Below are 25,434 nucleotides of genomic sequence, written 5' to 3'. Positions count from 1 at the left end.
CTGATAAACTTTAGTTTGCTTAGGATCTGAATTATTTACAAAAATTTTTGTTGAATTACGAAACAACCTTCGGGTCCGCACATTCACGGGACAGAATTTCATTTTTTCTTCACTGTTTATAATTAATAAAGCAGGAAACACTATTACTCTCTTTTTATTTCTTAAAAAAGTGAATTAAAAGTTCCTTACAATTTTGTAATAAACGTTTTCCACCAAATATTGGTCAAGCGTTGCTATTCATAGAAACGGAGTCTAACGTAAATGCAATTTGCTTTTTGTAAAGAACATTTGATTTTTTTTTTTTAAATCGTTCTCGTTTAATTTCATAGATTTCAATTGTGATAGCCTCTTCTAAGGCAACAATGTTACTCGATAGCGATATCTGAGAACAAATATCACCGTCTATCCTTTTGGTACTTAATAACACTAATACATTTGTTGTTGGCAGTACTTGTAGTAATTACATTCATGGCAAATTACTTCCAACGTCTTTGTCTTTTATATAGTATGGTTTCCACACTTATGGACGCGTTATGCAAGTCTAAACAGTGAATACAGATTAATCAGGTAATTGAAAGTGTGATCTGAACATTACACCTTTGACATATCGAGATACTTTAGAACAATGAAAATACTAGAAACGAGATCGCTAACTATAGTGGATAATATATTGTGTGTTTCACTAATTTTTCTTTATTAATGAAATGAAAATTATAATGCTTAGAGAGCCTCAAAACATCTAATCGCATTTTCTATATAGCACAAGACCAAACTTGCAGCGCAGCTGCACAACTATTAAACCAGAGTTTCGTTAAGTTGTTCTTTAGTATTTATATCATAATTTACTGTTCCTTTAATTACAATGTCCAATCGACATTTGATGTACAATCGTCTGTACATTACACAAGAAATTTGTACGAATATATTCATTATTTGAAATAGAGTATCGTTATAAAATGAACCCAAGGATCAACTCGAGTCGATCCATTTTTATAATTTAGCGAATGCAGTTTGTTTTAATTGTCGTATTAGCTTCTATAACGTCTTTTCAAGGATTGCAAATAACCCGTAGTATACGAACAACTGTTGTTTCTTAAAGAAAATGCAATTTCGTGCAACCGATGCGAGACTCCAGTATACATATATATCAATCACTAACTAGCGTAACGGAAAAAAAAAAGTAAAGGAACACAACGTTCTGTACTATCATTATTATTGCTATAGGCCAAATATAATTATCGTAATCGTACGAAAAATGTAATCACAAAAATAACGAGTTAATTATAAAGTAAACGTATGCTAGCAGCAATATCGATATCGAATCTTTCAAATTGCTAAACACGTTTTGTTATTTATTTTGTCCCTCTATGACCGGTGGAATGTTCTCTCTTTGCTTTTTAAATGTTTTCTATTTTATTCTTTCGTTAAATAAATTCTGCAAATGCATTTCCTTTTTATATATCTTCCATGGTTAACTGCTAACTTCCACTTTCGAACATGATAATAACACTGTACCCTCGTTACACTTCTACAAAGTATATAGTACATGTTTATTTTTGCAATTAATGCAAGACCTAATGAGTGCTCGTTCACGTTATTTTATCTCGAATATTCACTCTGTTCGCGTAGTCCACAATAATGTAAGTAGTATGTAATATATGACACTTTTTTTTTCTGCGTAGATAACTGTACTTGAGAGAGTTGCAACTTCGTCAAGGTTACGTAAATATTATTTGCCCGAAAGACATCGCAAGCTAACCATCACTGACTGCTGTTACGATTTTCCATAACGCTAAAACGTACAATAATATTAAATTCGAACAATTTCAGATTTCGAAGCGCCGCTGTAAATTACAGATCTCGAAGATATGTGAGCTTGTTGAAAATAAGAACTTGCTGTCCATGCGTAGGCAAATAATTTTCTTTATTGCGCCATTTAGAAAGAGCGTGTGTAGAGACATAGTACGTTACTTCCTCGTAGTCAATAATAAGAATTTCCAAGTTTCTCAGTCTTATAAGCAATAAATCTTTGTCGTAGAAAGCTGTTCGTTTAAACTTCTTTTTAAATGGCTCACTTCGCTTTAGTTATCTTCAATCTTACATCTTATTCCATATCCTCTGTACATTTGTAGCATTCAGTTAACGCGCTTTGTAAAATTTGTTACAAATAAGTCGTAAGATATACTCAAAAAAGGACGTTCCCCCCTAGAAAAGTAAATACTGCTCAACCCATCTGTATCGTGTGCAAAAATGTTTCTGACCAGGGTGGATATTACTTCTCTAAACCTTACTCCCGTTAAGGTTCGTTACCTAAATGACTTTGTGTATGCAAGCAGAATTTTTGTTTACTTTTATATTGTATTACTTAAACAGACTTGTCTTTAATACGAGTGAATCTTCATACTGAGTGTTTAATATGAAAAGCCATCTAAATTTAAAAGGTATAATTTGTCGCGGCAGTCGACCTGCCAATAGAATTCTCTGCTTGCAAATTGTAAATATGAGAAGGTACAATATTAATCTAATTATGCACTGTAGTCGATGCATGTTGAAGTCTTTCTAATTCTTCCAACGATAAGACATTTGCCTGGACAAGCTCCGGAAGCTTACCAGCTCGAGCCTGAGCGAGAAGTTCTGGACTGAACCATCGTGCCAATTGATTAGAAGTTGGCGAAAGATCCCCAGCGTTAGTACCCACGTACTCTAAACCTGGCGATGTTTGACGACCTACGGGCATGTTCATTTGCTGTGACCGCATTACTCGCTCATCTGTGAAATATATTCGTTAAACTTAGTCGTTGTATGCAGCTTCCTCTGAGAAGCGAAATAGGAGATAGGAGGAGATGATGGTAATAGTAAGATAAATGCTTTCGTCATCCATAGTATTCAAAAGATTGGCGACCGTAGGAGTAAATAAATTGTAGAAAAGGATTACGACTAATGTTTTCATAATTCGAAGAGATCCTAGCTAAGGTTAAACGTCAATAATAATTCTTTTCTATGAGTTAATTACTTCAGCCGGAAACCCAGTCACTTTCTTTAGATGATGCTAATTTATTTTCTTTAATTGCGAAGCGCTTTGCGAAACTGATTTTGCGTCCGAGTTAGAAAACTAGTTACTAATGGAATATGAATTATGAAATGAAAGTGTTAAAAAATGATACAGATGTATGATTGGTGCTGTAAGAAATAAGGACGGTCCAGAACATTAGTTCATTACTTTAAGTTTGATCCAAAGATAAATGGTGTCTAGACTGCTTTAAATAAGAGGAGCAGCTAATGTGTGAGATCTAATTAGTCCAATTTCTGAACACCGTTACATGCAATTTGATTAGGCAAGAGGAAGGCACCTGAAACTGTTTCAGAATAATAATGTTAGTGTAACAATGTACCGAATAAATACAAAAATATTATCGCGCATTCAAACAAAGTGATATCGTATTATTCAAACATACTCAGAATTTTATAGTTAATAAACAGAAAATGTTAAGCGTTAAGTACCGAACAGTTTGTTAAGTTATATCGATCAAATAATTAAAACGAAACGTTAATCGTTCTTCTTAAATTAAATACATTACAAAGAGACACCTATTCTGCGGACTTCTTTCTGTCCTTACCTGTTCGACTGGAATTGTAGTTTTGATTCAAAACAATTTGCATTTGCGAATTAAGGGTCCGTTGCTGTTGTTGCTGCTGGGGCTGATGTTGCATGTTAGCGAGATGCGACTGAACCTGCTGCACTCTCATTTGGTTGTTCATGGCGTTTGACCTCTGATTTATCATTGAATTTTGAGCAATATTGTATTGGGAAACATTGTGATGCGGTATGGGTGTAGTCATGGTATGTTTCGAGCGTGCAGAATTTCCATACACGCTTGAAATCGTCCTATGTTGTTGTTGTTGCTGCTGCTGCTGTTGTTGTTGTTGGAAATCTGTGTTTCCGCTATATTGGAACTGATTAACCCCGCTGCCGCCTTTCACTATTGGTCGACCTATAACAAAAATATGTACGTGATATATTTTTTTAATTTAAATGTAAAACATGGCGATACGAATGAAAACGTACCTGGATGTTGTTTAACAGGTGGATTCGACCATGTGGATTGAACAGATTGTGGTCGCAACGTGTTATGCCGAGAAAGAGCTCCTTGCGCTAGTAACTGAACAGCAGACGGCATGTGTTGCATCTGTGGTGTTTGCGATTGGGCTGCCAATTTCGATGGATCGTTACTATTGCCTACGTAAAAACGAAAAGGATGTTAGTGAAAGGCGTACAAGTAACATGTAAGGATTAAATGTACATGAAAATGCAAGGCATTGAAAATAGTAGGGATTATATAAACAACTTAACTTCCTACTTCTCCTGTACATATTTTTAACACGTACACAAAGTGATATACAAGTTTATTTTGTTAATGTATTCCGATATATCCATATATTTCCGGTTAAACATGTCGTATAAAATTAAACTAATTGTTTCCGAGAGGAATAGTAATTGTCATTAAGTTGAAGCTACAATTGTTTTCTTTTTATGTTTAATAACGAAACAAATGAAACGACAAGCGACATGTAACCAAGGCAGAGAATAATGCTGCCTTTTTAAATTAATATCCTTCTACCAAACACCTTAATCAGTATTTATGATATTATTAAAAAGTATTTAATCATTTATTGCGGATTTAACAGAAACAAGAACATGCACATTTAATATCCCTTCTCCACATCGAATCGTCAAAGCTTAAACAGAAAATGTAAGCGCATGCATCAAAAGTGTAAATCATATCAAAGCATTCCATTAGAGGAAAATGAAAAAAAAATGTGTAAAGGAAAACTTAAAGCATGAAATGTATTTATAAAGCATTTTATTTTAAAACTATTTCAACATACTTTGTCTCTTGCAATACGTTCATATATCGGTCTCTGCGAGAAATTTGATTCGTAATATTCGTCATAAATGACGCGAGCATCGTAAGCAAAACTAAAAATAAAAAAAAAACTCGTTTCACGTAGTTTCCCAAAATCAGATAAATCAGCTTTCAAACACGTTAGAGGTGTCGAACGAAAATAAATGAGGGAAAACAAAAAAAAATATCGTTACTCATTTTAATACAAAAATAAAAAGCAATGTTTACATTATAGTCACAGATTTACGAATTTCCTTTTTTTTTTCTTTCTTTTAAATATATATGTATATATATGAAATTCACGAAACAATCAGTAATTAAATAACAACCTCGACATTTGCTGAATTTAATAAATTGCCGATCTGCATTTGTCCTATCGTTTTATTGTTCTCGATTACCATAGTTTCTCCCTCAATCTGTTCCGTCAATAGTTCGTCAAGGATAAGAGGACTACTATTATTATTAGTATCACTTACATCTATCGTAATCGATTCTTTGATAAGCGTATTATCGTTTAAGGACTCTTTAGTATCGCGATCGTGATTATTCTCGCCCGACGTTTCCAAATTCTCGTTGTTATCCGTACCTTTCTTTTGCTCCACAAAACAAAGATACTTGGCTTTTAATGCAGATTCCTCCACCTCCGAATTAATGTTACTCGATTCGCGTGAATTATTTGAATGCGACGGACCGTTATCAACCGTATTACCATGCTTTACGGCGTTATCGTTAAAAAGCTGAACTGCCCTGTAAGCAGATGTCTGCGCGGCAGTTCTGCTGTTGTACTGAGACGTGTTACTGTTGTTGTTACGATGTTCGTTAATTGTAGGATGGAATGGAAAAAGTTTGTCTAATGGATGATTAGACTGATTCGCACCCTCAGGTTCCTTATCGGCAGTCATTTTACGTAACACTGATGTCGGGGTAAAAGCGAGCGGCGTCGGGCTCATCGCGTGCTTCGCTGGAGAGTTGACAGGACTCGACGCTCTGTGTTGAGCTTGTTGCTGCTGTTGCTGTTCTTCTTCGTCCTGCCGTTTACGGTAGTTCTCGCGTTGCTCCTCCAACTTTTGCTTAATCAGAGCATTTTGCATTATAGTCTGTGCCTGCATTACGATCGCCCGCGGTGAAGGAACTTTATGCTGCATCACTGTCAAAATAACAAAGGTGAAGCATGTTTTAAACAAATGGAGATCGCTCATCTACAACTTCGTCGTGTCTTCGTATCTTCGCTACTACAAGAAGCGAAAACGGCCAACTATGATCGGGAAGGGGACATATTGTTTTATCTCGTTTACGATCTCTCTTTTACTCGATCGAGCATTACGAACGTACGGATAGAATACAAAGCAGCAACGTAACAGAACTATTGTTATATTTGATGTTCTACCTGGATGCTGTACCGTTAAAGTACCGGGACTAACTGTCAAATTCGGAGATATTATCGAAGGTGGACAATACGCTGCATTCCAAACATCACAATATGTATATTATAATACTACAAGATTCGTAATAAGATCTATACTTGATACCCAAGTCGAGAAAATTCGATAAAAGATAGAACCATGATGGGCACACCGCAGACAAGCATATTAAAGAATGTATTGGTAAAGCGAATATACAAAACTAATAAAAATAAACATCTTTCACGAGTATAGTCGGTACAACTTCTATTTTGTCGACGATAGACCGTGAATAGACCTCACCGTTATTCATGGGGGATGGAATCCTTTGCTGCTGCTGCTGGTACAACATCTGTTGCAAGATATGATCCTGAGGAGTAGGTGCGCTGGGATGTGGGCTTATTGTACGCGGGGTGGTGCCGCCATAAATTTTTAAAATATTTACTAAAAGCTCTCTATGACGATGCTGCATAGCTGGATTCTGTCGAGAATATTATCGATAGAAATAAGTAAACATACGATAAATACAAAGTACGATCTTTCAATCAATATAATAAGTAATAGTATCGAAATTATAAACAAACCTGCAATTGCTGTATGAGATGCTGCCTAGTTATCTCTCCCTGTTGAAGACCTTGAATAATGGCTTGAGCTTCCGGTCTTTGAAGGAGTTCGAGACTCGTTGGGGCTTTGTTAAGCATCATTTGCAAAGGACTCCTGTCAACGATTCGTTGACCACCCATCATCATCGAAAACATATCAGAATGCTGCTGCTGCTGCTGCTGCTGCTGCTGCTGTTGTTGTTGTTGTTGTTGTTGTTGCTGCTGCTGCTTCTGTTGCTATTAGTATAAGGACAACTCCATTATTCTGCCTTTCGAAATTTGTAATACCAACGAAAATGTTTGATGCCAACCTGTTGGATTTGTAATACTTTCATCAGATGTTCGTGCTGCATCTGTGCCTGATCCGAGTGCGGACTCGGTCCAAGAGAGCCAACGTGATTAAACCTCGTAGGATGAATTGACTCGGGGACAGATTGCTGAGGGGCAATCGGTTGGGTTTTCAGTTGCGAATTAAGCAGCTGCGAAAAAAAACAAACAATTCTTAAGGTTCCTAGCGAAGCAGATCTCTGAAACTACGCGAGGAACATGATCGTCTTACTTGCATCAACGTTGGAGATTGTTTCTGGGACATGGGACTGTTCGCTGCTGGTATAGCTTGTCCTCCAGTCACTTGAGCAAGCTGTTAGAGAAACGAACAAAATGTACAAGAGATAGTAACCCAGGATTTAGGTGTTAGTGTACATCTTTTCAATTACCAATTTCTTAAAAGCAGAGAGATCTTCTTCAGTCTTATTTACACGAGGTTGATCAGTCGAAGACGTAGGTGGAGGAGCACCACCTCGCATACTTGCTTCTAATTCCTCCAGGCTATGCACAACTTTTCCACCAACTTCTATAATAAACGCCCGGTATCATCTATCGTTCTTTTTATCTCGCGTTCAAATATTATCTATTTGTAATTCTACGCTAAACAGCCGTCGTCAAAGAAAACGAAATAGAATACAAATTCAGATACGCGAAAATAAAGTAAAATATTCCACGATAAGCTTGACACTGAAATTTACGTATAATCCAAAGATTATATATATATAATATATACAATATTTATATACAATACGATTATACGATATACGATTATATATACAATACGACAATTGACGTATAATCCAAACTAGAGGATCGAAACATTAAGAATAAGAATAATCGAGGTCTTTTCATTCGAGAAATTAACTAAACTCTCACCCATATCTTTGATAGTCGTGCTCTTCATTAAAGGTACGACAGTGCTAGTCGCGTCCCCTTGTCCGTTCTGACTCGGTTTACTCCCACGTTGCAGCATTTCCAATAATTTAACTCCGGTAGTAGATGTGGTGTTCGTAGTCGTGTTGGCAGGAGAAATAGGAGCGAAGTATGCGTTAGACTCGGTCACCGATGGGATCTGAATATTTGGCTCGGTGATATCGTTAAGAAGATTATTCAATATGTCGTCCTGTATAGAAGTTCTGCGGCTGTCCACTTGTTGAACCGGACTTTCCCTTTTGAACCACTGACTAAATCGCGAACAAGATCCCCCGTTCGAGCCAACTCCGTTCTAAATAAATAATAACAGCGTATAATTAGCACAAAGAACCTTAATTAAGAGTTATGCTAGAAGAAGTTATCCTAGAAGAATTTAAAACACACTTTGAGAATTTTTTGAAGGGAATCTCCTGAGTTTTGCTTTGCGACCGTCTGTCTAACAAGCAGATTTTCTTATTTATTATACAATTACTTCCGTAAGTTTCATAAATATCCGCTTAATAAATTATTCTCAAAAAATTCCCAAACGAATGCCTCGTTTTCCCGAACCGAGCTCCTTCGAGAAGAAGAAACGAAGAAAAAGATCTTACAGTTAAAAGCCCAGGAACACCAGGGAACGTGTCCGATTTCAAGAACTCGTCGAGGTTGAAATCTGGATGGCTGTTCTCTTGGTTTTGATTCGAGATGCTCGAGTTGTCGGTCGTCTCGCAGCTTTGTTCGGTGACGGTGCTCTCGCTGGAATCATGATTCGGTTTCTGCGCGAGGGACGACGACTCGTTCTGTTCCGAAATGGGCGAATGGGGCGCCGCGACGACGTTCATAGGTTGATCCATAGCGGTCGGCGTGCTGCGCCCTTTGGGACCAGCTGAATTCTCGCTTTGCTTCTCGTCCTTCTCCAGAGAATTCTTCTTCCCGCGTTTCTTCTGCGCCGGAGTTTCCTTCTTATTCTTAGTATTGCTATTGTTGTTTACAGCCTTTTCCTCGGGTATGTCCTCGAAGCCTCTCAGCTCGATGGTGTCGTGCTGCGACGTGGGCCCGGAACTGAACCACTCCGGCTCGTCCACCTCGCTGCGATTGTCGCTATATGTTCGCCTGCGATCATTGCTGAATCGTCTTTCCCTCCTGTCCTTTTCCCGATCCGGCTGATGGTTACGATCGTTCCGTTCGATTCCCCTGTCCCGATCCCTGTCTCTGTCCCCGTAGTCGCGACCGAAGGACCTTCGCTCGTAACGCTCGATCCTGTCGTCTCGTTCGCGCAAGTTGTCGCGCTCGCGATCCCTCTCTCTCACGTTTTCGCGATCCTTCCCATCCCGAGCGTCCCTGCTGTCGCGATCCCGCATCGAATTGCCCCCGCTCGAGCCGGATCGGAAACTGAAGTCCGCGCGTTCAGGTTCCAGCTTCTCGTTCTCAGGTCTAAAGTCCCATATGTCGCGGGGCAGGATCCTCCCGCTACCGATTCGTCGTACGGGTTCCCTATGACTAACCTGCAAAGTTATTTCACGTTTTAGATAATATATTATTTTCTTTATGGGGAATATGGTATCATAGGGAGGTGGAAAGAAGATAGGGGAATGGTCTGAGGCTCCCTCGTTATTCAACACTTTATCTACCTATTTAGAAGCTATTTAAAAGCAGGCTTTTATTCAACAAAGAATTTTCTATGGTAGCATATGACAATCTAGCCTGACAATAATTCCTCTGTACTGTTACCAGGTACATCGAAAGCCAAGTCTGTTTCGAATAACTAAATACTGCAATTAAAAATCCTGTAAATAGGCTCCCGGTAAATAAAGTGTAATTATGGTTAAATTAAGGTAGTCGAAATTAACATCTGGAGGTGTAATTAAACTCTTGAGAAATAATAAAGAAAATATCTCTACACTGAGACTGCACCGAGTGCAGCAGAGACTTTCAACCAAACCATCCCACTGTTGATAATCCTACCCTAATTCCTTCCGTTAACCTTCTTCTCATCTCCCAATATATTTGGAAACGAATACTTCGGGGAATAATTCACCTCTGTTTTTCCTATGGGGCTCTCGGGTCGTCGTTTCGAGGGCTGATTCACGTTAACGAAGCAACCCGAATTAAAACTTCTGCGTTGAGGGCTCAGAACTATTCCGTCTTGTTCTTTACGGATTCGTTCTCGTGGATCACCGTTACGACGTTTGTTATGATTTTCAGCAACTTGATCACCACGTCCGGTCCTTTCGTCTTTCGGGGGTGTATCGCTTCGCTTCCTACCCGAATGCCAACGTTCGGGATCCCATATACCGCGCGAACTTAATGAGAGAAGATAAGCATAATGAGAAATTGAGCATCGGAGAAAATCAGAATACAGTTTGTAAAGTAACACGGTTTGAATAATAAATTTACGTAATGCAAAACATACTTATTGTACGAGGTATCTAAGAAATCGGGCCTCCTCATAGATAACGGCAGAAACTTTATCATTATCAACTCCTCCTGTAAACAAAGAGTTTGTTTTTTATATGAACATTACAGAAGCGACGATACAATGTATATCCTACCCTGGAATACTGGAATTGAGGTCTCGAACGGCCCACTTCCATTATTGAAGTGTCGGTTACCTCCCCAGCCACAGACATCGATATAATTGCTTCGTCTCCTGAAAAATAGTTACGCAATGTTATTACTATTCAATGTACATAGATAGATAGATCTTGTATGGAATTCCTAATAATTGTACCAACTTATCCGCATGATATTAGTATAGAACATGAATGGTTTTCGAATCATTGATGCAACTTAGCTAATTTACAAAATTAATAACACCGATTCCATCATTCTTACGTTAAACATAAGGGGTCCGTACCCTGAATTCATGAAAATTTCCATTACTGAAACTGTATCACAGAAAAATCTGTAAAAATTGTAAACACCGGACCAACAATGTTAAATTGCGCAGAACATGAATGGTTTTCGAATCATCGATGCAACTTAGCTAACTTACAAAATTAATAACACCGATTCCATTATTCTTACGTTAAACATAAGGGGTCCGTACCCTGAATTCATGAAAATTTCCATTACTGTATCACAGAAAAATCTGTAAAAATTGTAAACACCGGACCAACAATGTTCGAATCGAGGATCATTATTAAAAGTTATATTCATGGAGCTTCAGCTTCCAAACATTGGCTACGGAATCGTAAGTTGGCGACCAAAGAAAAAGAAAAAAAGAAAAACAACACGCATTACTTACGAAAGGTCACCCGCTTTATAACGTTAACAGATTTGCTTTTGCGAAACCATTTGCAAGTTCTGGTTTGCATGATCAAAGTAGCGTCTAGAACAGGGGACCCCGTCGGTCCTACCAGAGGACGTTTACGTGGTCGACGATACCAATTCGAGCTGGGGTTTACACGCGTCTCCAGCTTCATTTTTAATCTCCAAATTTTCCTGATTTCGCGATTTCGTAGACGTTCAATCGCACACGGTTCAACCGTCCCAAACGGAGCAAATATTTATCGCGCTAAGGACGAAACGGACGGAGAATTACCGTTTCGAATAATTAAATCGAGCACGTAACGAAAACCAGAAAAATTATAAATATATATATATATAAACTCTGTCCAGAAATTAGCAATTTCACGATTTCCTTCTTTGGGCGCGATTATTCGCGAGGATCGTTGAATAATTCCTCGAATTACGAATAACTTATCTAACTACTTTATTACTTATCTATAAAATTGCAAGTCGACGAATAATCGAATAAATGGATCTAAAATCCGATACAACACGTGTATATTACGGTGAAATCGTTTGAAACGCGGTATAAACCGTCTGTTTACGTCTTCCGTGTAACTCGTGCGCCTAAGAAACGATATTTCTTAATTTTAAACCGGATACAACACCGCGTCTAGCTCGATACAAACTGACTAAATGCCGATGGTTTTTGAGCAATTGCGTGTGAACACAATCAAGTACGTCCCCTGGGAACGTTATTGTCAGGTTCGCGTCTCATTGGCTCTACGAGACGTTTGAACCGTGATTTGTAACTGATATCGTCAACAGATCTTCAAAGGGTTCGAACGTATCGTTAACGATGAATCGGATAAACGAATAATTTAATTAAATAAACGAACCCTGATCCGATCTTACAAAATACTCTTCCTTCATATGGTACATTTCCCACGACATAATAATTGTAAAATTAAAAATATTTACTCAAATATTTATACATTATATATACATGCCTTAAAATAAATATTATTATATATTTTGCCTGTACAAATGTACAACAGACTCGAGTACATTTAAATACATAAGAGATGCGTATTTATTAATCGCTTCAAGTAGATACGTACAATTTATTATGTTTAAAATTAAATTTCCCAAGTTATTACATAATGTTTATATCATGCAGGTGCCCATTTGAGAGTTTCTTAGTTTCTTATTAAATTATTTGAAATACTTCCCCCGATATCTGCATTGTTTTACAACTTTACAGACTTTGCTACGAATATTTCTATAAATTTCTACAAATTTCTACATAATTCAGTTTACTATATATTGCAGTTGGTGTGGCAAATTATACAATCTTTAAACATTAACCTTGTTAGTGTACAAGATACACAGGATTTGTTATGTATCCTAATAATTTGCATAGAAACTATTTCAGTCCAAACATGAAAATGTTGATTTTATGGATAGTTTGAGCACAGATTTTAAAATCAAGCTCTCTAACCATACCTCTCTAATCATACCTCATAATTATCTCTAATAGAAACGAGCAATGATACTTATCTAAATGTAAATTTCAAGAAATTGATCTTTTTATCACATAAATTCGATACATTGATAATATATTAAGAGAAATCATTTACTTCATTGTTTTTCATCTTTATTTTAACCCTTTGGACTTGAGATGCTTTCTTAGTATTCTATTGCCATGAATGCTAAGCTTAGATTGACTTCGAAGGTGTCAATCTCTCTCTAATTTGAGATTTGAAAATCAGGTCATCTTTGTCTCAACGACAATCATTTTATCGACACTTTGAGTTCCAAAGAAATTAAACTGAGAGTCACCTCTCGAGTGCAAAGGGTTAATATCTATTGGCAAAACATCTACACCAGTTGTTGAAGAAGTTTCTGCCAGAATTTCTGCCAGAAATTACAAGAAATACTTTCAACTAGTGTTCTCGATACCCTCATCTTTTTCCTCTCAAACTATATTTTTGCAATAGTATTGCTACTAGACGATACTCGATGCGATTTGAAATGCTATGTGAAATCTACATTACACCAATAATTTCGCTAGCGCTCTTGTAGAGGTTAAAGCACCACAGTCTTCTACAAATTGTCACAATCTCAAAACGACAGAAAGTAACAGATCAGCATATAGCTTTGAGCATATAACTTTAACCAGCACAAAGCCATAGAATTCACTCCATTCGATTGAGATTCTTTAAATCAACATTTTAAAAGGGAACAAATAACAAAGGTTACTTTAACATACAAAACTCAAGTTCCAACGAAACTTTGTATAATCATTAAAAGAGGTTTTGTGGATAATTATAAGTGTAATAGAAAGTGACAAATGTTGTACCTTCATCTTTTGGTGTTGGCAGTTGCTTGTCATTTGTCACAGATTCCTGAGACATTCTTCTGCTCTTTACACGTTTCGTCCTCGAGCAAGGTAAATTCACAGCACACACTATACGGACTTTTTTTATGTTTTTCTAGATCCTTTATGTGATCTATCTACGTCTCATACGCCATACATACGTATATCTAATTGTAGAGTTTATACCTAGCTATATATCTTAGTACTGTTTAGTATCACAGATTGGTTTTCCGTTCTATATCGCGGGTTTATCTTTAAGCGAGGAGAATGTGAATTTTCGATCGGTAGAAACGAGCCGTTCGTCGATCGCCCGTGTTCGTTACGATATCGACAGCTCCGGCCGCCTCTCGCTCGTCGAAAAAGTGAAACGAAGAAAAAGTGTTTACGTGCTACGGAACTATGGCTTTACGCACGGTTATAGAAAAGGGAAACGCAAAATAAAATGATCGCGCGAGATTCGAAGTACGTGTTCCCGATAATCGTTTCATTAATTCGAGACGTCCTCCTCCGATTATTAGTAATCCATCGATTTATCACACAAAATGTACACACACAACACTAGTTCACTGCTATGCAAAAATAGAAAATGGCGCACGATCCCCACTTCCGCCGTTGTTTCTCACTGCTTCCTTGATCCACAACGTTGGAGCGTTCTAGTTTCGTGCGATTATGTAGATGGTCCACGCTACGGATGTCTCGTAGCGGCCTCTGTCGCGATACACGGAGTGGTCACCAGATGGCCAAGAAAAATTTCGATAGGCTTGGTTTACTAAATTACGAATCAACGATCGATTTACGTGTGTAGCTTGGACTTCTATAACTTGCGTTGCCAGTGATAGCTCGACGCTTTATGCCGAGCGTGACGTCACAACGCGAAAGAGAAGTCTATATCGCTCTATCTCTGTCTCTGGTACCGACTGCTGGCGAAGCCCAACGCGTTGGGTCGACGTGACGTCACAGAACGAGAGAGAAGCCTATATCGTTCTATCTCTGTCTCTGGTACCGATTGCTGGCGAAGCCCAACGCGTTGGGCCGAACGTGACGTCACAGAACGAGAGAGAAGCCTATATCGCTCTATCTCTGTCTCTAGTACCGACTGCTGGCGAAGCCCAACGCGTTGGGCCGAACGTGACGTTACAGAGTGAGAGAGAAAGCTACATCGCTGCATTTTCAATTTTATATATAATTTTGTTATATACAAATATAGCAAAATATCGAACTTGCTTTATACGAATTGCTGTAAAGAAATTACATAGCGCGAATATATATCTCTATGTGAAGCACAACAGCAAAGTAAAATATTACCGAGGATCCTGTGAATATAAATATTTATTTAAATTCGAAATAATTATAAAATTCAATCACTCGTTTGTTCACTCTCAAACATCTTACGTATACCACTTAAAAGTACTCGTCTAACAACCATGTAAATGTAACGAAATGTCGGAAACAATGTTCGGGATGTTAATTCTATAACAGTGTGTTATATCAATTTAGTGTGCTACAATATTAAAAAGTATGCTTTATTATATCACATTCTTTTCTTATTTAAATACTTTGTAACCTTTTTCACTTATATTTTTAAATGAAACGAATCTTATTCGATAAACATCCTCTTTATTTTCAGTGTAGCATTGAGAAACACTGGCATTCGAACGTTAAAAACAATTTAAATTGAGAAAGACCAATGGAATGCTCTGTTATTCGCTCTATGCTAGCAACGATCTCTTATCTGGTATTAAGAGATAACTGCTTAACGCGCAGCAGTACTTTTAAGTATAAGATTCTCGTTATAACAAGTGGACTCCAAATACTACATTATGTAAAACACAAATAACTATTTTTGAAACGATACGTAATCGAAGTATATTACTGAACTCTTACAACATACATTTTTTTCGTACTCCTTCATGTGGAAGTACTCGATAATGTTTTCTTTTTTTACGAAATATATTAAAATATTAATGATATATTATTTTAAGAAACATGTAAAGTAAAAATAGAACCTTTAATGTTAATTCTCTTCTTCGTGTATCGATGTACTTATCTCGTTGGTTTCATTTTCCTCTGTCTTAATTTGAAACGAGTCATTGGACTTTTGCATTTTCGCATGATTTACGTCTTCCGCGTCAGAATCTTCTTTGTTGTCCTCTTCATTGGACGACTTCGACAAATTGTTATTACTAGCTAATATATCGATTGAATCTGACTGTCCCTTTTTAATAAAAGTGTTTTCTAAATTCTCTCCGTTCACATCTGTTACCGCGAGTTTCTTTCCTCGTCCTTTCTTTGGCGTACTTCCGTTATCCTTAGCTGCTTTCTTCTGTACATCTTTACCTTCCTTTGCTGTACTCGTATCGTTTTCAGTAGCAACATTATCGTTATTACGATTAGCAGCTTTGCCACGAGGCTTAGCTACTTTCTTTTGTGGCGCTGTCTCCTCCTTCTTCTTCGCAGCCTTTCCCTTTCTCGACGTCTGAGTGGATTCTGTACTTTCAGATACGTTATTTTCATTGTTTTCGTTATCCCCATTCTGTACTTCTTCCTCTTCGGGACTGGTGTCGTTTTTACGACCTCTCGTCTTCCTTCCAGCGAGTTTCACGGATGCAGCAGCAGGCTCGTCTATTTTATCATCATTATTTATTGTACATTGTCTACAGTTTTATTTTTATTAACCTTACCTTTTGCGTTAGCTTCGGTTTCATTTTTCTTTCTCGTCGATTTTCCCCTGGATGTGCTTTCCTTTACCGTTGGTTCTGTATTCGCTTGCTTCCTCTTCTTTGTGGCTGGCGGGTCCAAACCGTCTGTGGTTTTGTTGCTGGCTTTTTTAGGCTTTCCTTTAGGCTTTGTTTTGGCTAAGGGTAACGAAAGTATTTTTTTTAAAGATACACGGCTAAAATATACTTGTAATTCTAGTTAAAAAAGTTTGATACAATAAAATCATATCATTGACATTCGTTGTCGAAATTACAATTTACTTGATAGTATATTTCAGTAATATGGACAGATATATATACTTTTGTGAGCTATATTGAGTTACATTGAAATATATTGGGCACTCGCAAACGATATCAAACATTCCCAAATATTATAATAAAATACAGGGCAATATTTATCACTGAAAAATTGTTTACTATCGACGGAAATGTATTACATCGACAGCGTAATTAAAAAAAGAAATTAAAGAAAATGGTTCGAAAACGTACAATCCTCGTCGGCCTCCATTCCCGCCTTTTTCGTCGCAGCTTTCGTGCGTGTCGTTTTCGCAGCTTCTACCTTTTCTTTGCCAGTTTCCTCGTTCACGTCGACCTCGGCCTCTTTATTTTTCTTCGCGGCCACGGATTTCGTTTTTGAGTTCGCCTTCATCACCGGTGCACTCTTTTTCGGTATCGTTTTGTCCGCTGTTTTCGGATTCTTTCCCGCATCCTGGACCTCGGCCTGAGCTTTCCCTGATTTCGCGGCTCTCGGCAATCTGATTTGCCTCTCGTCGTCGCTTTTAACCGCGGCTTTCGCCACGTTTTTTTTTCTTTTCGGAGGCAACACGTCGCCGGGATCGGCGATCTTCTCCGCGGCCTCTTCCTCCGCTTGTCTCGCTGTCTTGCGGGGTGGCATCGTGCTCTGCGAATCGAGGAATCACTTTCACGCGGTCTTTAATTACCTCGATCTATTATATTTAACTTCGGTTCCCGTATATCCGCGAGCTTTCGACAACAAACTCCAGTCGCTACGCCGCACGTTGGCACGTATCTCGATAGCTAACCGGTGTCCAATGTGCTACGATTACCAACGGATCAACGATTCGAACGATTACAAACGTTCGCAACTTACATGACTAACATAGTAGCAGATCGCCAGGCTACGGTTCGAAAAGCATTTAGCAATCGAGAATCGATTTTCGGTTTGCACGATGAAACGAATATATCGAATTTCATAATAATTAAAAATGTCCCATTGAAATATATAGGTTATATGCTCTATAAAACTGTATTTAACTCAAGGAAAATTCTTTTTCTTTTTTACACACACACATATATATATATACGTATATATATTCTTTGTAGCACTTTAGAATTGAGCCTAAGGATGCGTAATTTTACACCCTTTGATATGTATTCGTATACTCATTTTGTCCGAATGCTTTCAGAAATTGGGTGATTTCTAATTACGATCGTTAATTTATTTTATTTTATTCGAAGCATTTAGAAAATTTGTTCTGTAATTAGTCTTATATTGATGCAAGTATTCAACGAGTTGATTTAGTAGAAAGAAATACCAAATGTATGTATGTACATATATACAGGGTGTCCAAAAAATGTTGTAACACCTTGAAATGGGTGGTTCGGGAGGTGATTTGGAACAATTTTTTCCTTAGCGAAAATGTTGTCCGAGGCTTCGTTGAGGAGATATTAAGCGAAAACCTCGACCAATCAGAGCGCGAGTATACCGTTGGAGCGGCCGTAATAGGCGTGGCTATGCGCTAGGCGACCGCGCTCATACGCTACCGCTAGCGCTCCACCGGCATACTCGCGCTCTGATTGGTCGGGGTTTTCGCTTAATATCTCCTCAACGAAGCCTCGGACAACATTTTCGCTAAGGAAAAAATTGTTTCAAATCACCTCCCGAACCACCCATTTCAAGGTGTTACAACATTTTTTGGACACCCTGTATATACACGGTGGAGGTGATTTGAAACAACATTTTCGCCAAGGAAAAAGTTGTTTCAAATCACCTCCCGAACCACCTCCTTCAAGGTGTTACAAAATTTTTGGGACACCCTGTATATATACATATATAGAAATGTTGACTAATTCGTTAAATGTACAATAATTAAATTTTCTAAATGTCACGTTTCGAATAAAACGAAATAAAATAACGATGAAAATGAAAAATTACTCTAGCACAATTTTACGAAATATTTAGAGAAATTGATTACCAAAGGCGATTATCAAAAATTGCAAAGGGTGTAAAATTATGGGCCTTAGGCTCAATTCTTAAGTAATCGAGACAAATTTCTTTAAAGCCACCTTGTAGAACATGTATATGTATTTAGCACGGCGTATACGATTCTCGTAATAATTAATAATCGGTCGATATCTCGTTGTCGTTCGTCGATCCGAAAATCAATTGTTAATTGTCGAACCTACTAATAGATAATTAAAAGAATATGTACGACGTTCGAGAAGGAAATATATATGTTTTAACCCTAACACCTTTCGTATTTGTACATTTGTGAAAATAAAAAATTGATTCAATTTTGCAAGTCAATTTTTTCTCTTCAAATGCATATATACTTCGTCATCGATCAATTTTTTACAAATATAATTTAATTGTATATTTATATATATATATTTGTATAATTGTATGTTTAATAATTAAATATAATTTCACGAGGACTTCAACAAATCGCACAGGTTACATGAATTTAATATAACAAAATAGACGATATGTTATAGAGTACTATATACAGAATATATTTCTTTGTCTAAGAAAAATCGTCGTTTATTTGGACTTTTATTTGCACCTCCGAATTGGAACAAACGTTTTCTCAACCCAATAATATGTACATAATTCCTGCATTCCCTTCTACCCTCGAAAAACATAAAATTGAAATTGTATTTATGTTTATCGTCCATAAAAATATATATTATAAATATTGTGATAGTAGAATTCGGTGAATGTGTTACTTCGATTAATTTTCATATACATTTGCGCTTGAAATGAGTTTTCTTCTTCTTTGTTGTTCAAATAAGTCTGAAAGTTGAAGTAGACGCATTTCATAAGTCCAGGTCAGCAGATCATTTGATGGGGTTGAAACTGTCATTCGTGTTTGCACGTAAACAAAAGTTATGCAAGTTGTTTCTTTAAATATCATCGAAAATTAGAATGACGTCGAAGTAAATTATTTTAGAATACACTCTGATTTACACGTACTGAACACGTTTAAATTATTTCAAAGGTAAATAGCATTGATATAACCTAATGTCGTTATTTATTTTATTACAATAATTCACACTCAATATCTACGTATATCTACATATCTCTCTCTCTATATATATATATATGTAGTCTAATATTTTAGTAAAATTTAATTCATTTTTACCAGGTATTATTGTAATCATAATTCCATAAAACAAATTCCTATATATTATCAAAACATGAAACGTTCTTAACCTCTATTTTCTCTATAACTCCATTAACCTTTATTTACAAACAGAAACTTCACGTTATTCAACGATGAATACCAGCAAAAAGATAAACGTGAATTTTTCCTCACTGGTGGGTCTGAAAGCTGAACTCTTGAGAAAGCAAACCGAAGTAAACCAAGCAAAATTGAGGTCGGAAGTGAACAATCCTGTACCGAAGGTCAAGAAAAAGCCCAAAAAGAGTAAGGAAAACGCGACCAAGGAATCTTCCGATAAATCGGAGTATATAGAAGATGTCAATACTCTTAAGAAATCTAAACTAATGTTGGAAGCCAAAGCGAGACTATATGAACGAATAAAAAAATCGAAGAATAATAATGAAAATTTCCTCGTTGATTTTACGAATAAATCGGACGAATCCGAGGCAGAATCATTGCCAAAAGATGAAGAGGATATAAACGACGAAACATTTGGAAACGAAGACGATTGGGTGGAATACGAAGATTGCTTCGGTCGTACGAGGAAATGTTTAATCGAAGACTTGCCTCTCATGCAGGAGAAAGATAAATTAATAAAGCAACAAATTATAAGTAAAAAAGGAATCGATCTAAAAGCTAATGCCGAACAGAACTTCGTGCAAGAGGAGAAGGAACCCGAAATAGAAATTATGAGAAGAAAGTGGGAAGAACAAACTGCAAAGTTGGCCGATAAAGTGAACATACATTATCAAGATGTATTATTTGACGAAGCCAGAGCTCACGGCGTTGGTTATTTTGCGTTTTCGCAAGACGAAGAACAAAGAGCTAAGCAACAAGAAAATTTGTCCAAGTTAAGGAAGGAAACAGAACAGAAACAGAAGGAAATAAAAGAACTGAAGGAATTACGGGCAAAAATGGAACAGAATAGATTGAAAGCAGCTAGAATTAGACAACGCATTAGAGCTGGATTGCCGATAGAACCAGAAGAAGAAGAAGAAGAAGTAGGAGAAGAACTTAAGGAAAAAGTTAACAACGAATCAAATGTATCGACTGAAATTAAAGAAGAGGATGAAAGCACTGAAAGCCAGCCTAAAGAAGAAGATAAAGCAGTGGAAAGAGAAAATAAAATCAAAGCTTTAGGAGAACTTTTAGGCAAACGAAATCGTTGGTATGAAATGTCGCAAGAAGAATGGGTAGATAAATGTAGAAAAATCAGAGCTACCGAATTTGGACCCATGTACGACAATTTTAAAAGCGCAGGTTACATTAGTTCCCGTTATTATCCGAATTCTGAAAGTAGCGGTACGTCCTTAAATGATCAAAGCAAGGAGAAGCTTAATGAAACAAACGTTCAGGATGAAATAGAAGACGATACTGAAACGAATATTGATTCTTATGATATACCGCTTCCTCCTACTTTAACAGGAAATCATTTTAATAACGAAGAAAATAATAGTCGGATTAATTCTCCTCAAATAATTGATACTATTGCTGCTAATAATACGCAAAATCAAACGATACAAGCTAGAAGCATAGACGAAGCAAACATAGCGGCAGGTTTACGATATTTAAGAGAGAAATTTGAAGAAAGTCAAAACTCTTGAAAAATTATACTATATTGTACTGTACATATTTGTAAATATAATTTCTTACAACTGCTAGGAATACTTTTACCTTTCAAACTATAAAGTACAAAAGATTAAGCGTATATTATACTGAACATTGTAGATATTTGTACGTATACATATGTAAACAAGTACAGTATTATAAATACTGATTATAAATTTGTAGAAAATAAAACGATACATACTAAATAAAGAAAACAAAAAATAAATTAAATAAATTAATATATAAAAAAAAAAAATTCCATGTCTTCGTTTGTTGAATCAGCCGTTACACCTGTATATGTTTATTCTAGAAAAGAAAATTTTAATTAACGATACATTCGAAGTAAATAAATAAAAGATAAGTAAAATTTACCAGAGCTATTAAAATCAGGAAAAACTGTATTACAGTTAGGACACTTCACAGGGTTTTGAACCATGGCACACCGTTTTAAACAATTTGAATGTAACTTACTTTCACAGTTGCTACACTTTTCGCCCTGGTTTGAAAAAAAAGATGTTAATAATTAGATTTATTTATATAATTATAAATTTTCTCTGCGAAAACTTACATGAAAAATAACTTGCTTGCAGAGAGAACAGGTACGTAAGTTACTACCATAAGAATCTTTAAAATATGGCATTAATTCTGCTATACTTCTTACACCCATATAGTAATAACCATTCTATAAACATGAAAAATTTACATGAATTACATTAAAAAGTTCATTGTGCTATTACTATTACCTTATAAATCAACCACTTTCTGTCGACTATGTCTTCTAAAAGCTCCTCTGCATTTGTTTTGGTTAATTTAACATCTGGCAAAGAACATAAATTCAAACAAGTTGTGCTTTGGATACGTCCATCATTTGATGTTATAATTTCTGAAAATATGTTTCTTAGAAGGGCTAACTGTGCTTTCGAAAATTCCTCTTGAAATCTACAATAATAGTTTCAAAAGAAGTCGTTCAACAGATACGAACAATTATACTATGGTATCGTATTAACATTTAAAAAATGTACCGGTTAACTTCATCTATTACAGTATCTACATAAATCCAGTATACTTGACCTGTAATTTCACATTCAGCTTTTTTGATTAACATATTTAACGGCTGTAACTTCTTGTTTATTTGATTTATTACTAGCGATATTTCATCATTGTCTGAAATATGAGAAATAAGTAAATAGAATTGAATGTATATATATATATATGAGAAATTAAATATGGAATAAAATTTGCTTACTAAATAATTCAATAACTAATTGTTTCGCCTTGCTTTCCTCCAAAAGTCCTTCGTGCATGATAACTTGTAGAAGCATCTTGTGTTGTTTCGTATAACTCATTTCTTTTCTTTCTTATTTATAAGCTAGAGCAAAACACCGAATCTATATTGTTCTCAGTTTTTAAAACTGTTACTATAATGATTTACTATAACGATTTGATTCCAAGTCTAGAACTTGAAAATGCTTGGAAAGTGGTGAAAAAGTTAGGTTAGTCTTTTTTTCAAAATGAATTTCGTTCGTATCGTACTGCTCCTAGCGAGACTAACAAATTTCCAAATGAAATTTCCAACCACCTACGAATTTCCATAATAAAAGACACCACCTCGATAAACTTAACAACTATCATTAATTATATTTTATCAGATGTATTTCCCCCTTTTCTATTCCATATTCTATCCGTTTTCTCATATAAAACTAACGAAGTTCGAGGGAAGATAAGAACCAACGAGACTCAATTTTCGCCTCCTCTAGTCGATAACTGTCGCGGCTTCGCTTCCTACTCCGCGACACTTATCGACGAATTCCTGTACTTATCAAAATGGCTTCTTCGCGAAAACTACAACAGGTTACTTACGAGCAACGTTTAGAAATCGTTCAGAAATTGAAAGAAGGTGCCACTCTCGATCAGCTCGCTGCCGAGTATGGTCTCCACAAGAGAACCATACAGCGTTATCGACAAAATGCGATATCGATTCGCCAATTGTCCAAGAGTTCGAATGTTCTGCATTCGAAAAGAATAAGGCCACCTGTGTACGGAGACGTCGACACTCTGTTGTACACCTGGCTTTCGGAGAGAAGAGCCTTGGGAGACATGTTGACCGATAAGCTTTTGATGGAGAAGGCAATGGAGCTGTACGAAGAAGTTGGCGGGCCATTAGACTTTAAGGCGAGCAGTGGTTGGCTGAAGATCTTCAAAAAGAGGCATAACATACGTCTTGTTGATATGCAAGGGGAGAATGCAGATACGAATCTATTAGCTGCTGAGAAATTTCAGGATGAATTGAGGAATATGTTGATTAATAAAGATATAGACGAAGAAGATGTCTATACTATCCATGGAACGAGTCTATTGTGGAAAGCCCTTCCGGGAAGAACATTGGTACACGAAGGAGAAGAAGTAAAAGAAGGAAAGATACGAAAAGATAGAGTCACAGTGGCATTCTGTGCCAATGCTACAGGTACGCACAAGTTGCCGGTCCTTTTTATACATAAGAATGCGAATCCCAGAGCTTTGAAACACTGCAAGCATAATTTACCAGTGGTATACAAGTACCAAAAGAATGCCTGGATCAATGATGATCTTTTAAATGATTGGTACATCCATCACTTCAAGCCCTACGTGAGACAGCGCCAACTGCAGCAAAATCGTGCAGGGAAAGTATTACTTTTGTTAAACAATTGCACAGGGCATATAATTTCAGAAGTAGCACAGGAAGATTATCAATTCAAACAATTATTTCTGCCACCTAATACGGTAGCCTTAATTGAATCGACGAACCAAGGTATACTCTCAAAATGCAAGAAGTTATTCCGGCATAAATTACTCTGTCAAGTACTGCGACACGGTAACGAAGTTAAACAGTTTTACGTTGACTATGACATAAAAGATTGTATAGATTTGATTGCCGAAGCATGGGATGCGATAACAGCAACGAGTATTAGGCATTCATGGAACAAAATTATGCGTCGACCCTTCTCAGATAACACCTTTCAAGGACAGGATTCGAAAGCCTGGATGTCAGAAGATTTCCAGCAATTCGGGGAATTAATTCACGTGAACGATATAATGGAATGGATCTCCGAATGTGAGAGCGAAGAGGAAAGAATGGAAGATGAAAATTCTGATATGGAATACAATGTTGCAGAAGAAGAAACCGATTATCTATTCAGCGAATTGACAACGTGGGCGAAAGCTCAGCCTGAGTTCATAAAATTACACGCAAACGTTTTAATAGATTATCACAACCAACAATAATACGTATCTGTACATAATTATAATTGAAGAATTGAGTATATAGTTCTCTAGTATCGAGTATATAGTCTCTAGACGCTTATAAGTGGTTACTTTTTGTTGTAATTTTACTTTCAATGTAACGTATTGCAGAGATATGTAAATATGTACATTTAAGATAAAGATGTAAAATATATGCCGACGTTTGTATTTACAATAGAGGCGAGTGGCGAGGTTACGATCGTGTTCGGCAGTTCCTAACTAACCTCAATTCTAAAGTACCCAAACTAACCTCGATTCTAAAGTAACCTAACTTGTTCGATACTTTTTCGAGAGGGGTCGTCGGATTGCATTCATCGAAATAGATTAAATAGATAATAGTCGTAATTAGGCAAGTTGCGATAAGGATTGCCATAAGCTGAACTAAATTTGCGAAAGAACTTACAATTAGTATGTTAGTATCAGTTAGTATGATGTGGTGCGTATAAGAAAGAAGGATAGAGTATCACGTGGTGTTACGTTCGGCCCACCGCGTTGAGCCTCGCGAGCAGTCGGTACAAAAGAGAAGGACACAGCGATATAGCTTTCTCCCTTGCTCTACGTGGTGTTACGTTCGGCCCATCGCGTTGAGCCTCGCGAGCAGTCGGTACAAGAGAGAAGGACACAGCGATATAGCTTTCTCCCTTGCTCTACGTGACGTCACGTTCGGCTC

At 36.8% G+C, this 25,434-nt stretch overlaps 5 protein-coding genes across 13 annotated transcripts; 2 read left to right on the top strand and 3 right to left on the bottom strand.

Moving 5' to 3' along the window:
- Positions 1 to 138: 138 nt before the first annotated feature.
- LOC128880258 (myb-like protein Q) lies at positions 139 to 14,406 on the bottom strand. 4 transcript variants are annotated; one of them, XM_054130139.1, is made up of 15 exons: positions 13,739 to 14,406; positions 10,698 to 10,795; positions 10,559 to 10,632; positions 10,184 to 10,448; positions 8,757 to 9,650; positions 8,110 to 8,458; positions 7,623 to 7,759; positions 7,466 to 7,546; positions 7,218 to 7,385; positions 6,889 to 7,143; positions 6,608 to 6,785; positions 5,782 to 6,051; positions 4,067 to 4,237; positions 3,618 to 3,992; positions 139 to 2,769 (listed from the first exon to the last, which is right to left on the bottom strand). In XM_054130139.1, exons 1-15 carry the CDS (start codon positions 13,791 to 13,793, stop codon positions 2,522 to 2,524), a joined length of 3,618 nt encoding a protein of 1,205 aa, XP_053986114.1. In that variant the 5' UTR covers positions 13,794 to 14,406; the 3' UTR covers positions 139 to 2,521. The 4 variants fall into 4 exon arrangements, with proteins under 4 accessions (XP_053986114.1, XP_053986113.1, XP_053986112.1 ...); XM_054130138.1 differs by lacking the exon at positions 13,739 to 14,406 and adding an exon at positions 11,393 to 12,075 and having other exon boundaries at positions 7,623 to 7,756; XM_054130137.1 differs by lacking the exon at positions 13,739 to 14,406 and adding an exon at positions 11,393 to 12,074.
- A 661-nt stretch (positions 14,407 to 15,067) lies between these two features.
- LOC128880256 (uncharacterized) lies at positions 15,068 to 17,721 on the bottom strand. The gene is made up of 3 exons (XM_054130128.1): positions 16,963 to 17,721; positions 16,438 to 16,611; positions 15,068 to 16,378 (listed from the first exon to the last, which is right to left on the bottom strand). The coding sequence occupies exons 1-3, from the start codon at positions 17,366 to 17,368 to the stop codon at positions 15,771 to 15,773; spliced, it is 1,188 nt and encodes a 395-aa protein (XP_053986103.1). The 5' UTR covers positions 17,369 to 17,721; the 3' UTR covers positions 15,068 to 15,770.
- Positions 17,722 to 19,489: 1,768 nt separating this feature from the next.
- LOC128879811 (coiled-coil domain-containing protein 174) lies at positions 19,490 to 21,712 on the top strand. Its single transcript, XM_054129292.1, has 2 exons — positions 19,490 to 19,712; positions 19,971 to 21,712. The coding sequence occupies exon 2, from the start codon at positions 19,991 to 19,993 to the stop codon at positions 21,479 to 21,481; it is 1,491 nt and encodes a 496-aa protein (XP_053985267.1). The 5' UTR covers positions 19,490 to 19,712; positions 19,971 to 19,990; the 3' UTR covers positions 21,482 to 21,712.
- On the bottom strand, positions 21,476 to 25,307 carry LOC128879812 (non-structural maintenance of chromosomes element 1 homolog). Of its 6 annotated transcripts, none has more exons than XM_054129295.1 (7): positions 25,168 to 25,307; positions 22,732 to 22,854; positions 22,508 to 22,649; positions 22,229 to 22,424; positions 22,054 to 22,167; positions 21,858 to 21,981; positions 21,476 to 21,791 (listed from the first exon to the last, which is right to left on the bottom strand). In XM_054129295.1, exons 2-7 carry the CDS (start codon positions 22,829 to 22,831, stop codon positions 21,787 to 21,789), a joined length of 681 nt encoding a protein of 226 aa, XP_053985270.1. In that variant the 5' UTR covers positions 22,832 to 22,854; positions 25,168 to 25,307; the 3' UTR covers positions 21,476 to 21,786. The 6 variants fall into 6 exon arrangements, with proteins under 6 accessions (XP_053985270.1, XP_053985273.1, XP_053985271.1 ...); XM_054129298.1 differs by lacking the exon at positions 25,168 to 25,307 and adding an exon at positions 25,015 to 25,156; XM_054129296.1 differs by lacking the exon at positions 25,168 to 25,307 and adding an exon at positions 24,894 to 24,989.
- LOC128879925 (jerky protein homolog-like) lies at positions 23,310 to 24,886 on the top strand. The gene has a single exon (XM_054129498.1). It carries the CDS (start codon positions 23,310 to 23,312, stop codon positions 24,744 to 24,746), a length of 1,437 nt encoding a protein of 478 aa, XP_053985473.1. The 3' UTR covers positions 24,747 to 24,886.
- Positions 25,308 to 25,434: the final 127 nt, after the last annotated feature.

Source organism: Hylaeus volcanicus, chromosome 7 (assembly GCF_026283585.1).
Source record: "Hylaeus volcanicus isolate JK05 chromosome 7, UHH_iyHylVolc1.0_haploid, whole genome shotgun sequence".
NCBI lineage: Eukaryota > Metazoa > Arthropoda > Insecta > Hymenoptera > Colletidae > Hylaeus > Hylaeus volcanicus.
This window is presented reverse-complemented; position numbering and strand designations above follow the sequence as displayed.

Bases quoted from the DNA above. Each gene is read 5' to 3' on its own strand.
- LOC128880258 (XM_054130137.1), bottom strand. From the start codon at position 11,570: ATGAAGCTGGAGACGCGTGTAAACCCCAGCTCGAATTGGTATCGTCGA. The intron at 10,449-10,558 runs GTATGTTTTGCA...TCTCTCATTAAG, and splicing joins TTAGATACCTCGTACAATAA to TTCGCGCGGTATATGGGATC. The intron at 6,052-6,607 runs GTGAGGTCTATT...TTATTTTGACAG, and splicing joins TCCATCCCCCATGAATAACG to TGATGCAGCATAAAGTTCCT.
- LOC128880256 (XM_054130128.1), bottom strand. From the start codon at position 17,368: ATGCCACCCCGCAAGACAGCGAGACAAGCGGAGGAAGAGGCCGCGGAG. The intron at 16,612-16,962 runs GTACGTTTTCGA...CGTTACCCTTAG, and splicing joins AATGGAGGCCGACGAGGATT to CCAAAACAAAGCCTAAAGGA. The intron at 16,379-16,437 runs GTAAGGTTAATA...ATGATAAAATAG, and splicing joins AACCGAAGCTAACGCAAAAG to ACGAGCCTGCTGCTGCATCC.
- LOC128879811 (XM_054129292.1), top strand. From the start codon at position 19,991: ATGAATACCAGCAAAAAGATAAACGTGAATTTTTCCTCACTGGTGGGT.
- LOC128879812 (XM_054129295.1), bottom strand. From the start codon at position 22,831: ATGAGTTATACGAAACAACACAAGATGCTTCTACAAGTTATCATGCAC. The intron at 22,650-22,731 runs GTAAGCAAATTT...CTCATATTTCAG, and splicing joins ATTAGTTATTGAATTATTTA to ACAATGATGAAATATCGCTA. The intron at 21,982-22,053 runs GTAAGTTTTCGC...TTTTCAAACCAG, and splicing joins GCAAGCAAGTTATTTTTCAT to GGCGAAAAGTGTAGCAACTG.
- LOC128879925 (XM_054129498.1), top strand. From the start codon at position 23,310: ATGGCTTCTTCGCGAAAACTACAACAGGTTACTTACGAGCAACGTTTA.